The following is a 14,249-nucleotide window of genomic DNA, read 5'->3' on the forward strand; positions in this document are numbered from 1 at the left end:
ATGCAAGAATCTAATTAAAAAAATATATATATAAAGATCTAATTAAAAATTTCACAAAGACTAAAAGAATAACTAAATCTTATATAAAATAGGGATACTACAGTCGATTTTTATCAAAGAAATTGCAACAGTTTTTACTTACCGCGTCCATCGTTTCATAAATTTTACCTCAAAAGAAATGTGTTTTACTTGTCCATTTCACCCACTTCCCTCTCCGCTGCCGCCTCGCTATCTTCGCTCCGCTGCCACTGCACCTTCGTGGATCCACTACCTCTGCGCCCGTCGTCGTTCCGCTGCCGTAGCGCCGGTCGTCGCTCCGCTGCCCCCGCTCGTCGCTACGCTGCTCCCGTGCATGTCGTCATTCAATTAAATTTAACATCAAATAAATAAATGAAGCAGGTACCACTGTATCGAAAGAGGTGCATTTGATCTTCGGCTTGCATTTGATTTGATCTCTATCATTCCTTCAGAGCTTGTTAGAAAGCTGTCACCTGCACCTCTGCAGACTTATGGCCTGTTCAACATGCTCCGTCTATGGCGTCTTCGAAGAGTTAGTGCATTGTTTTCAAGGTAAGAAGAAGAGCTTTACATTAAAATGCAATGTATATTTGGTTAATAATAGATATTATGCTTTTTCTCAGGTTGGAAAAGGACAAAAGCTATAACTATTTTTGGGTTCGATGTGCCAAACTTATCTGTGTAAGTTTTATAGTAATTCATACTTTGTTGCTTAATGAAGATGATTTGGATTTGTATATAGGAACAAGAAGATAAATATTTGTGTGATTTATTCAGGTTACCCTATTTGCTGTACATTGTGCTGCATGCTTTTATTATCTTATCGCGGCTCGTTATCGTGATCCCAGAAGGATATGGATTGGAGCAACAATGGAAAATTTTCTTCGGCAAAGCTTGTGGACAAGATATGTTACATTTATTTATTGGTCAATTACTACCTTAACAACTGTTGGCTATGGAGATCTGCATCCAGTTAATTCAAGAGAGATGATCTTTGACATCTTTTACATGCTTTTTAATTTGGGACTTACTGCATATTTGATTGGTAACATGACTAACTTAGTTGTCCATGGAACAAGCCGAACCTGAAAATTTGTAAGTAAATTATTTAAATACATGAATGAATTCACTAATTTGAATGATTTGAGTATAACTGTGATTATTTATTATTAATTTTTAGAGAGACACCATACAAGCTGCCTCAAATTTTGCTCAAAAGAATCAATTAACTGTTCGTTTGCAAGACCAAATGCTTGTTCATTTGTGTTTGAAGTTTAGAACAGACTCCAAAGGGTTACAACAACAAGAGACACTTGATTCTCTTCCTAAAACCATCAGATCAAGCATTTCACATTTTCTCTTCTATTCTCTGGTGGATGAAGTCTATTTATCTCGAGGCGTTTCAAATTATTTACTCTTTCAATTGGTAATGAAAAAATGTTCTTCATGGCTAGTATTGATAATTACATCAGTTACTTATAAAATTTGCATTGGAGACTTATATTTTGATTTATTTATTCAATCTTTAAAGGTTTCAGAGATGAAAGCAGAGTATTTTCCTCCTAAAGAAGATGTAATCTTACAGAATGAAGCTCCAACTGATTTCTACATACTAGTCACTGGTGCTGTGGTAATTGTCCAATCTTACTTGAATTTCACGTTGGACAAATTTGATTCTCATATTATGACCAATATCTATGTGGGTTTGATTAATTACTCATTTGGGTTGGTAAGTAAGAACTAAGAAGAAGCACTGAAGCTTAGCTTAGTCTTCATTCAAAACTATATAGTATTAACGTCTACGGAAGTTGCTTTGATGCTGCTGCTACTAACTCTCACTATGGCTCTTTGAACACATTCATCACTATTCAACTTGACTACCATTTTTCTAAGTTTAGGGCAATCAATCTTTATTCTAATCTAGTCTAGTCTTTATCATTTAAATTTGGAGGAAGAGATTACTCATTATTGTTGGTTAAGTTTTTATCAACAACCAAAGCTATTTGAAAGGTTAAGAAATACATTCAGACTGACTTCTAAAACAAAAATGAAGTATTCAACCAACTGAACTAATGAAGCATGGTGGCCTTATTCCTTCAAATACAATTCATGTTCATGTGTTGTGATATAATAATATTACAATGTGAGTTTTTACATTGCATCGGCCCATTTTCACATAAAAAAAGATCTATATTTTATTATTCATATCCATGTTCTATATTTTTACATTGCTGTTAGTATCTCATTTTTTCTGTCACCAGCCCTTTTTAATAATAAAAATGCTTCTGAAGTTATATTCATTTAACATATGTTCTTCGTATTTTAATGAGTAAAGTATCCTTTTTTTCTCTAACATTTGGGGTAAGTCCTATTTGTGTTTCTAACGTTTAAATCGTCCTATTTGTATTTTTAACGTTTATAAAAGTGATTCAATGTTATCCTATTATCAATTATACTAACAAATCAGATTATATTTTTCAATTATTCTCACTTTGATGTATTCATTCTCAATTAAGTCTCACTTGGATGTGTTCGATTTAATATTATACCCACTATTTGTGTTTAGATTCAATTATGTCTCTAGAAAAGTGAATTATGTAAATGTTGTAGGAATTAGTTTCAACATTTGATGAGCTATTTTTCGGAGTAGATTATCGATTTTATCCCAGACATTTGTATTCTAACTTCAAGAAAAGATTTTTAAAACTCAAACTAAAGCGCTCATGATGTGTAATTGACGGCAGGATAACGTTGAATCACTTTTACAAACGTTAGGGATATAAATAGGACGATTTAAACATTAGAGACACAAATAGAATTTATCCCAAACGTTGAGGACAAAAACGATACTTTACTCTATTTTAATCATTATTAACAATACTTAATTAGTCTAGTCAGTCTATATATATAATGCTAAAATATATTTTAGGTTTTAATGACCCATGATGATGGAAGTTCAGAATTCTCGGACTGAGGTTTTGCTATCATTACCATAAAACGTTGCCATTCCTCAGAAGTCTTCATTTTCTTTCACCAATGCTTCTCTCATAATCTTAATTTGTTGTTCTCTCGATAATTTTCTTTCCATTCCTCGGAAGTCTTGCTTACATTTGCTTCTATTTTTATACTTTCTCTTAAACAAAATAAGTATAGGGCATATCTAAATAGCTATAGAGTGAAAGCTAACAAGTCTTGTTAATATTTAGTGAGTATTTATTGTTTATAAGTGGAGTCTGCGTATGTTCTCTATCTTGTTTCCCAATGTAGAATTATTGTTGCATGTGTAAAGTTCTCTTGAATATGTTTTTAGCTTCCTAAGAATACTTATTGTTTATAATTGACTTTTATTACACAATAATATTTGTTAGAAAAGTCTAGGGGCCAGCAACTTTTGTGTTTTTTGGCCAGCACTTAACCATCAAAATAAAAATGAGTGATTTCTCACCGGTAGATATAATATCACACCATTAAAAACACTATTGATGGCCAATTGATAGTTACAAAATACCAAAATTGCTGGCCCCTATCATTCCTCATATTTGTTATAGTCGCTAGACTGATTGATAATCATTTTTCATAGACTTATTTAACTTACTGCTGCAAGAGCATTGAAGAAAAGAAACAAGAACACAACAATGATCCTAAGAATTTGATTAAATTCGAATATATTAAGATATGTATCTGAATATATCATGAATTTTTATTTTAATAAATATACATGTTTAGATTAATCTCAAAAAGTTAATCTAAATTGACCCATTCACAAGTTCATCTGAACTAGGCATTTCATATTTATTCATTCATATAAATTGTCCACATTCTTTTATCCTTTTTTTTTTCTGCATCCTTATCTTTTTTCTGCATATAAATTGTTCATGGCATCTAATATCTTTCTTTAATTTTTTGTTTTACCTTTTAATACAGTATTGAAAAACAGCCTCCACATCAAAAATTCTGAAAAGCTGGAACAAATATAGTTGGTAGAGACGGAGATTGTGGCCGTAAGATAAACATGACACTTGTAAAATATAAAAGAAGTCAATGATAGTTGTTGTACACTAAAAATTTAATTTTATTGTATATGAATAATTTTTAGATAGTTCAAACATAGCCAAAAAAAAAAAAGTAAACCTCCTCTTATAAGTGTTAGACCAAAAGGATAAAATTCAAAAAGAACATTCAAAAAAATTAAATCTTTTTAAGTGAATTAAATTAGTAAAAACTGATTATTTAAATTTGAAGTGTAGAAAACATCATTTAGTTAAGAGTGAATCAAACTAAATGTCTCATCACTAATAATATCACATCATGAGCACTCTTTTATCCAAATATCTCTTTATCACGAATATCCAGAACAATATGAGAATTACTACCGTATTCTATGGAAATCAACTTTTTTCTTACACCTATTTTCAGTGAAAGAGACTTACGAGAACACCCAAAAATATCTTCAACCAACTATATTTAATAACAAGTCTTGTAATAAAAAAGATAAATTGAATATGACATTGTAACCATTGAATAATATAATTTCCCTTTAAAATAGCTTGAGACTATCAAAAACCTCAACTCACTTCTATAAAAAGATTTTTCTAAAAATTGGAAAAATAATCTCTATTCTTTGCTCTCTTTTAATTTTTCTAATTATTCTTGACTTTGTTCATCAAATACAAACAAAAATTCATAAAATTAAATATTCCACTTTAAAAAAATTCAATCATTCTCTTGTGACATTAGTGAAATTCTTAATACATGTTCTCCATTACTATTTCTTATTTTTAGTTCTTGTATTATTTATTTGTCATTAATAAAAATATTTGCTTCACAATTTACTTATTCTTAATTTTTTTTACTTAATCTATTTTCACAAAATTATATCCGAATCGATAGTTTTCATACGGCAAATATACAGTCCATAAGCACATAAAGACAAGGGTAATGGTGAATATAATATAAAAAGAAAATGCATGTTTGAGCCATCTTGGACTACAAAAGTAAGGCGAGAACGAACATGTAATTTTGGTATTAATAATGAAATATATGAGGGCGTTAGCCCCGTTACTTAACCAAAAAAAAAAAAAAAAACAATGAAGATATGAATTCACACTCTTCAATAATAAAATAATATGCATGTATATATAGCCTTTTCTTTTTCGTCATAATATATAGTATATTCGTAAAAACTTGCATCCTTTAATCATAATAAGTATGTCTTCAATTCTTCAGGATCAAAGAAATTCCCACGCATCAACACTACCGCCTCAAGCTCTCCACAATGTAGTCCGCATAAAGGGTCCTTCAGAACAAACAAAAATAGTTATACGTTTGTAAATATTAAAACTGAATTCTTAGAATATTTGAGAAAAGGCACTATTAGGGCAAAAAAATATAAGGACCTGTTCAGAAAAATTTTCTTTATTATTTTTTACTTTTTTTTACAACTCTTTTAAAATACAGAATACTGAAAATGTAAACAAATACATTTCCTTAAACGAAATGGCAAATAGACCCTAAACTTTTCTTAACAAGGTTATCCAAAACTCGAGTTGACTCGTATGGGTTTTAAGGGTCTGCCAGTTTAGATCCTCCAATAAACAAATAAGAGTTTGTGGGTCAAATTTTATGATATCAATTTATGTAAACTCATTAATCTTAAGGTATAAAAATCTTCGAGTTTAATAAACTGAGGAGAAACATTAGTAATGTGCATGAACCACATAAATTGTAGCTTACATGGAGTGCTTGATTGCTTCATAAGCAGTTGTGGCAGGAAGAAAGTCGTTTACCGCAACTTCCTTGTTCTCATTCTTCTTGTCTATTTATTTTATGAAGGAAAAACATTGTGCCAAAACAAAAAGCAAAAAGAAGAATAATGTAATCGAGTGTTTAAGCAGATCCTAACAATAAGGAAGTTCTGACCAAACTATAGTATAAGAGCATTAAAAATTTTTAAGGATACAGTCTTCGAAAAAGCGACGGATTTCAGCCAGACGATGTGGTGGAAGCTCCTTGATGTCATTATAATGGCGATATTCGGGATCATCGGCGCACACGGCGATGATCTTGTCATCTTTCTCACCCTGAAAATTGTCAGTTAGTGTATGATTAATAATACAAAAAAAAGAAGTGTTCTTGTCATGTGGTATTAGGAACTGTGTATTTAATATTTATACCTGATCAATCATAGGCATAAGTCCAATAGCTTTGGCCCTAAGGAAGCAACCGGGAAGAACTGGCTCCTGTTGAAGTATGAATAAAGTTTAGAATCTAAAAAAGTAGCAAAACCTTAAATCATGACACATCTTATACTAAAAATCATGCAATATAAGATGGCTCACAAATCTTTAATACAAAAAATAAAAAAATAATAAAAATAAAGATTGAACCAGAAGACTATTTGTTAGCAAACATTTATTGGTAACTTAATAATGAATTTTGAATTGACAGATCATAGCCTAGTAATAAGAAAGATATGGCCCAATGTCTACATCATTTTTAAATAGAAAATGATTACTCTGCATATGATGGTAGAATCATGAAAATACTATAGAAGCTATATTGAAAAGCTTGCTTAAAATGTTGCGCCGTGTACCAGAATCACCAACTTGTTGCATCTGATATAATACATTAGTAAATACTTATTGTTGACGATCACAATAAAAATCTATTTTATAATTAATAACAATATATCAAATTTGCCTGCTCTTGTGCAAAAACTTGACAGGCTACCATCCACAAGAAGGACAACATTTCTACAAATGCCAAATACATGCAATTCACATTACAATTTGCAACCAAATCCTGATTTGACAAAAGTCCTGCATTCACATGTGCTTAGATCCCAAGGAATCATCACACAGGGAATTATTTGAAAGAAGTTGATGCTTGACAAAGAGCAAAATGAAAGTACCTGCATAATAACCAAGACGTCCATGGGGTCACTATCCTCGCAAATGGTACGTGGGATAAACCCATAGTTGTGAGGATATACAACTGATGAGTAAAGCACACGATCAACCTGCAAATGAATGCATGTTCAGGAATATCATACAGAAACAAGATTAACATGCTAAACAGTACAACAGGCTATGATTGATCACCTTGATAAGTCCAGTTTTCTTGTCAAGTTCATATTTCACCTTGCTTCCTTTTCCAATTTCAACCACCTGAAATATTCATTGCAACCAAAATGTCAAATTCTCTTTTTCGCCATAAAGATCTTATTTAATTTCCTTTTCAGATAACAATTTCAGCTCACAACTTGATATGCAGCTTGTATCCATAACTGCATATCAAGTTGTACAATTAGTAGAGATTGTAATTGAAGATAGCATTCTATTGTATACTTATAATGCGTGGCATCAATCAAATAATGATCCCTGAAGGCTATGTTTGGCTACTGTCATTGACATAAAAATGCCGAGAGAGAAAGACATAGATAGTAGATACAGAAACTCGTTGGGACATGCAAAATCTTTCTGCTAAAAGACAAAATTTTTTGTATTTTCTATTCTTCCTAAATGTGTCAATAGAAAATATCCATTTCCATCTCTCTGCTTTTTTGTATTTCTACATCACAATTCATGCCATCAATTAAAAAATGTTTATGATGCATTGATGCTTAAGACTTCTACAACAAGAATTTAAATTTTGATGCATTTTGTGAGGGCAAAGGAGTTTCACACGTGTATCGCGATGTCAAAAAAATAACTACCCTTTACAGTGTAAATGGTCATCCAAAACTACAACAATTTGCAAAATTTAAGTTCAGCATTATAAGCATACTTACACAATTAAAGATCTTTGGAGCTTCAGGTCCTGCATTGTAGTGAAATCACCAATTAGAATGCCAAACAAAGTAAGAAAACACAAGAAGCACATTTTGATCAAAATCATCTTTTCTTTCAAAGAGAAAAATAGAAGTTAGTGGTGACCTATTTCAAGATCATGCCAAGGGTGTGCAGCAACGGATCTCCTTGTCATGGATGAAATGATCCTCTCATTAAGTGGTGGAGGTTTAGAATGCTGAGTTATGGCAACCTTGGCTGGGGACTCAATTGGTGGAGACATATCTGCAACACTCTCAAAATATTAAAATAATAAAAAATGAAACGCAAAATAATTTCCATCATATCCTTCATTACACATTAATAAATTATTTTCTTACCATAGCTACAAATTTTAACACAGATAACTAAATAACACTTAATAGCGTAAAATTAGACTTTTCTATAACATAAAAAGGAAAAGGAAAGTTAAAAAAAAAGGTCAATTAACATATTAACGCCGTTTGACGCGTAAGCTATATTTCCGATTCAGAAGTCGTTTTTGACCAGAGACGCCGGCGGCGGCGGCGGCGGTTAGGAGTTAGGCCATAACATTAACGATCACCAAACGGAAAACGGAAAATATAAAATGATAAAATCGAAAGAAACGACAGCTGGAATCTCAAAATGGCATCAGATCTGAGCCAATCGAATGCGCATACACCAAATTAAAAAAAAAAAAGAAAAACCGCAAAACAGAGTTTTCTTTTATTGTTGCGAAAATAGTGTTTTAAACGGCATAAAAAAAAAGAAGAAAAAAACGCTAGAGATTTCAAGTAAATAGCTAAGAAAAGGAAGGAAGCAAGAACAAAGAAGGCTCCAGAGTAACGAAAATGAGAAAAGAACTCACCGAAATAAGGAAGAAGCTTTAACGGAATGGAATGAAAGGGTTGGAACCAAGGAGTTATAAGGACGGATCTCTAGAAAAGCGGGTTAATAAGGTGTTGAATGCTAAAATGCTTTGCTTGTTGTGTGAGCAAAGAGGTTAAAGAGAGAGCTTTATATTTATGCACAAAAGAAGAGAAGAGGAGTTCTCTTGTGTGTGTGTGTGTTCGTTCCCGCTCTGGCTTTGTTGCTTCTTGTCATTTTAAAGCCAGAGGCATTTCCTTTTCTTTACTCTTGACAATAAAATTAGAAATTAAATAAATTAAAAGAGTATAAGATGGAATGGAACTACGGAACGGAAGCATAAAGGAATAATGCTTCTCCATCCTATCATACATTCATACAAAAATATGGGTATGCAATGTTTCACTTGTTAAGCAATCTCAATTTTTCTTTGGGGATTCGAGGTGATTTTATTTATTTTTTAAAAATAATAAATTTCTAATATATATTCGGTAATATAATATAAGTTTTGCATAATATTTTATAATTACGTATATTATAATTTTAGAAAACATGGAAACACCACAACTAATTACCCAACATAATATACCGTGATTTTATCAAATGTTTTTAAATATGTGAAAATAGTTAAATAATATAGAGTTATAAAATAGTAAGAAAAAGAATAAATTCGATCTGATAAATAAAATAAAAGTCCTTAATTAATTACCCAACATGAATAGAATGAAAGCCATTACAATGGTATGGTCAAATAGAATAGAATAAATCTGAGGTTCAAATTTCATTATTTTTAATATGTAACTAAAAGATAAAAGGAATAAGGCTCCCATGTATTATGTATAGTCGCAAAGTGAGGCATAATCGGGGGAAGAAATAAGAATAAGAAAAAATAAAAGAAATTATCTCATCATAACAAAGTGAGTTTGATAATTGTGCATTTGTGCGTAATCAGCATGAATCAGCATCTGTTTGGTGTCTTATCCGCATATTCGGGAGACGCGAAAACATCGTGTCGGAAGCGGTGCTTAACCTTAACGCGTCCTGTGAACTGTTCTGATTCTGTCTCCGTTATTTGGGAGATGGGACCCAGCGTTGACGGATATGCCATTCCTAACGGTCGTGTGGTGCAATATGTACCCTCTACCTACGTTATTCATTTTTTATTTCTCGTTTAAAAAAAAAGAAAAAGATATTTCATATTCATATATTTTGTTTATACATATATTATACGTAGATGTAGATTTATAATGGATTAATAACGGGAGCTTTCTTCCGTGAAAAAAAAGAGTTAAGCCGTATTTTAGTTTTTGAAATTCACGAATTATATTGATTTAGTTTTTGATTTTTTGATTGTCACAATTTAATTTTTTAAATTTAACAAATTGTATCAATATAATCTCTCTTTAATACTGTTAATGAGATAGTTTAAATTTTGTTATATTGAACATATTAAAATGATATTTTATATATTTTGACGCTAAAAAAGTATTAAATAATATCATTTCAGAGTTTGAATAATATTAAAAGAGAGGGGTATAACGTTAACTATGTTTAAACCCTCAAACGATGTCATTTAATGCCTTTTTTAGCACCAAAATACATACCACGTCGTTTTAATATGTCTAGCGTGACAAGGCTTGAGCTACGCCACTAACGGTATTGAGTTCCGGCGATGAAAAATACATGAGAGACTATATTGGTGCACTTTTTTGAATCCGGGGGACCAAATTGTGGCAATTGAAAAGTCAGAGACTAAATCAGTGCAACTCGCCAATCTCAAAAACCAAAATAGGTTTAACTCGTGAAAAAAGTATCTTCTAGATCTTAAAAGATCAAGTAATAAAAAATTAATAAAAAATAGAGAGATCGGTTCACAAAATCACCATATACTAAAGTTAAAAACGCTGACGAATTTATTGACGTTAGGATTTTTGCCAATAAAGAATTTTAATAAAACAGTCGCGTTGTAGATATAGTTCCTAAACCAACAAAAATCCCTTCGTACAAACGTTTTGGTTCTCACAAGTAACAAACCCCTTGAAATTGGTAACCGAGTATTCAAACCTCGGGTCGTCTTCTCAAGGAACTGCATGGAAGTATGTTCTTATTATTGGTTATGGAGATTGTAAATTTGGGGTTTTGAGAATGAGGAGCAAATATGACAAATAATTTAAATAGCAATTAAAATAAATAAATAACTGTAAAATAAACTTTTGGCAAGGTATGAGAAATTGGAGGTCCTATCCTAGCTATCCTTATCAATGATGATGATGGTTGAATCTTAATTCAACTTTGTTAACCTTTACTAAGATAAAGGAAGGTCAAGGGATTAATTGGTTTGATCTTCGAATCCTATTTATTTCCTAAGAAAAGATTGGGATTATGGAAGTTCAATTCAATTAACAAAGATAACAATTATCAATCACATTTGAGTTTGATAACTCCTGAGTTACTGATTTCTTAACCAAGACCAAAAGGAGAAAAATAAATCTACTTGGAATAAAGATGTCTTCAGAGTAAAAGCAACAATAGCATAAATAAAAGAAATCAATATTAAACTGAAATACCTCAATTAATATTAATAAAAGAGTAATCTGTAACATGAAAGGATCCATAAAGTCGCTTGCAAAAGTAAATAAAAGGAATATTGAACCTGATCAAAAGAGATAATCCTGAAAGTGAATAAAAATCATAATTCTAAATCCTAATCCTAAAAAGAGAGGAGAGAACCTCTCTCCAAACTAAATCTAATTCATGGAAAGTGAAAATTGGCGAGCCCTCCCTGAATGGATGCATTCCCTCACTTCATAACCTCTGGTCTATGCCTTCTGGACTTGGATTTGGGCCAAAAAGGGCTTCAGAATTTGCTATGAGCGTTTTCTGCAATTTTTGGTGCGTGGCCTCTGTCACGCGTCCGCGTGGGTCACGCGGTCGCGTCGTTCGGAGCTTTTCCTTGCCACGCGGTCGCATCAGTCATACGACCGCGTCATATTCGTTCTGCTTAAGGAGCGCGGTCGCGTTAGTCATGCGGCCGCGTCGCTGTTGATTCGCGCTTGGCACGCGATCGCGTCGTCCATGCGATCGCGTTGATGCCAGTTTTTTCAGAACTCCGTTTTGCACTTTCCTTCCGTTTTTATATGTTTCCTTTCCATCCTTTAAGTCATTCCTGCCTTAGAGGATCTGAAACTACTCAACACACTAATCACGGCATCGAATGGAAATAAAGGTAATTAAAATAATTAATTTTAAAGCATAGGAAACATGTTTTTCACATACATCACATAATAAGGAAGGAGAAGTAAAACCATGCAATTAATATGAATAAGTGGGTGAAGGATTGAATAAATCACTCAAACTAAGCACAAAATATATCATAAAATATGGGTTTATCAACCTCCCCACACTTAAACATTAGCATGTCCTCATGCTAAGTTCAAGAGAACTATAAAAGTGAAGAGAAGTGGTAAAATGTATGAAATGCAACCTATGTATATGAATGCAACTACATGCAAAAAATGTTTCTACCTACTTGGTGAAAAGTAAATAAGCTCTTCAAGACAAACACAAATCAGATTTCACTAATTCAAATCATACAGTAAAAATCAAATAAACTTGTAAGAAGATAGCTCATGAAAGCAGGGAACATAGAATTGAACACTGAACCCTTACTGGTAGTGTATATCACTCTAACTCTCAAGTGTCTAGGGTCAATCACTCTACTCTTCCCTAGTCATACTTTCTAAACTTTGTTCTTCATCTAACCAATAACAAATATTTAATGTACCAATGCGAACATCATGAGATCTTTCTCAAGGTTGTAATGGGACTAAGGTAAGGGTAAAGGTATATATATGGCTAAGTGAGCTATAAATTGAATCTTTGACTAACCATGCTCTCACCTAACATACATACACTCTATATAACTTTAAATTCATGCTTAGCTACCCATAATTCCCACTTTTGCATCACATACTCATGTATCAAATTTTCTTTAATTTTATCACATATGCATTGATTTTTCATTAACTTAACATTGGGGTAATTTTGTCCCCTTATTTATTTACTTATTGAATATATATATATATATATTTTTAAATAGAAAAAAATAAACATAACTTATCAATGCACATGGATTTTTGATTTTTCTAGTCTCACATGAGTAGGTACCCAAATTTCCAATATTTTATCAAGGTAAAAACATAACACATTCCCTTATTAACCCATGTTCCCACAGTTTCCCCACACTTAGTTGATGCACAATCTCTATCTTAATCTAACCAAAGATTCAATTGGGGTTTTTAATTTGTTTTTCTGCTTAAGGCTAGTGATGTGGTAAAATATAGAACAAATGAGGATAAAAAGGCTCAAAGTGGCTGACAAGGGTGATTTAAAGGGTAGGCTTATTTGGGATAAGTGAGCTAAAATCAAACAATGGCCTCAATCATATGCAAGCATGTAAATACACTAAATATTGGACATATAGAATGGAACAAAGCTAAGATTGCAATCATAGAGAAGTAAACACACAAGAATAAAATATTTATGGTTAAATAATGTAACCATGTAAATAAGCTCAAAATCTCAGAGGTTGTGTGTTCTTTGGCTCAAAAATCATGTTCCAATTACAACTTCAAACAAATTTTAACATAATTTTTTTTTCAATTTAAATTAGTGAAATACTATAAAAATTTCTTGAAAAAGAAAATATTACTTCAACCAAGTGGTAAAATATGCACAAAAATCAAACAAACATGCAAATGCAACAACTAGCAAGAAAAATAAAATATTGGTGTTTGAGAAGGAAATACTAACCCATGGAGATCGGTATCGACCTCCCCACACTTAAAGATTGCACCGTCCTCGGTGCATGCTGAGATGTGCAGGTGGATGGGTTGTTTCAACTGTTTGCTTTTCTCTAAAGATTGTGCAGATGGACTTGTCTGTCTCCCCATGTAAACGTCTTCCGGTTCCCTTCCGGGTGGCCATCCTGAAAGAAAAAAGGGAAGAAAGGTAACCCAGAAATAGAGATAAGAAAATAAAAGAAGTATGATTGGGTTAATGCCAAATGATAAGGGTCTCAATTACATGGTAGCTACAACATGCAAGTGAGAAAATAATAGAAGTACATGGCAAATCAATAGTGCAACAATTTGCAACAATGGGGAAGAGAGTGTGGGTAAAGAGAGATAAATTCATGTCAATGCAAAAATTAATACAAATATCATAAAAGATTAGCATTGACTTAAATAATATTACCCAACAGTGTAAAACAAGTCACTGAGCACCAAAATAATACCAGAAAAGACACAACAGTTGAATATGAATTAGGGACACCAATGGAAAAATAATAAATTTAGAAAAGAAAAGAAAAATATGCACAAAATTAAAATACAATGAATGAAATATGCAAATAAATTAAAGAAAATAAAATGAAAGATAAGAAGAATGAGAAGGGAAAGAAAGGAAGAAGAAGTAAGTAAGAAAGGAGGGAGAAAAAATTAGGATTGGGGGAGAAAAGATAAGATATTTGGCAAATTAGGATAAGCTGTGCGGCGC

At 32.1% G+C, this 14,249-nt stretch overlaps 1 protein-coding gene and 1 pseudogene across 1 annotated transcript; one reads left to right on the plus strand and one right to left on the minus strand.

The window, feature by feature from the left end:
* Positions 179 to 4,053, plus strand: LOC110269206 (annotated as a pseudogene).
* On the minus strand, positions 5,014 to 8,942 carry LOC107625184 (soluble inorganic pyrophosphatase 4). Its single transcript, XM_016327758.2, has 9 exons — positions 8,695 to 8,942; positions 7,953 to 8,090; positions 7,808 to 7,836; positions 7,119 to 7,184; positions 6,929 to 7,036; positions 6,192 to 6,257; positions 5,978 to 6,098; positions 5,752 to 5,833; positions 5,014 to 5,314 (listed from the first exon to the last, which is right to left on the minus strand). The coding sequence occupies exons 2-9, from the start codon at positions 8,086 to 8,088 to the stop codon at positions 5,272 to 5,274; spliced, it is 651 nt and encodes a 216-aa protein (XP_016183244.1). The 5' UTR covers positions 8,089 to 8,090; positions 8,695 to 8,942; the 3' UTR covers positions 5,014 to 5,271.

Source organism: Arachis ipaensis, chromosome B02, assembly GCF_000816755.2.
Source record: "Arachis ipaensis cultivar K30076 chromosome B02, Araip1.1, whole genome shotgun sequence".
Classification (NCBI taxonomy): Eukaryota; Viridiplantae; Streptophyta; class Magnoliopsida; order Fabales; family Fabaceae; genus Arachis; species Arachis ipaensis.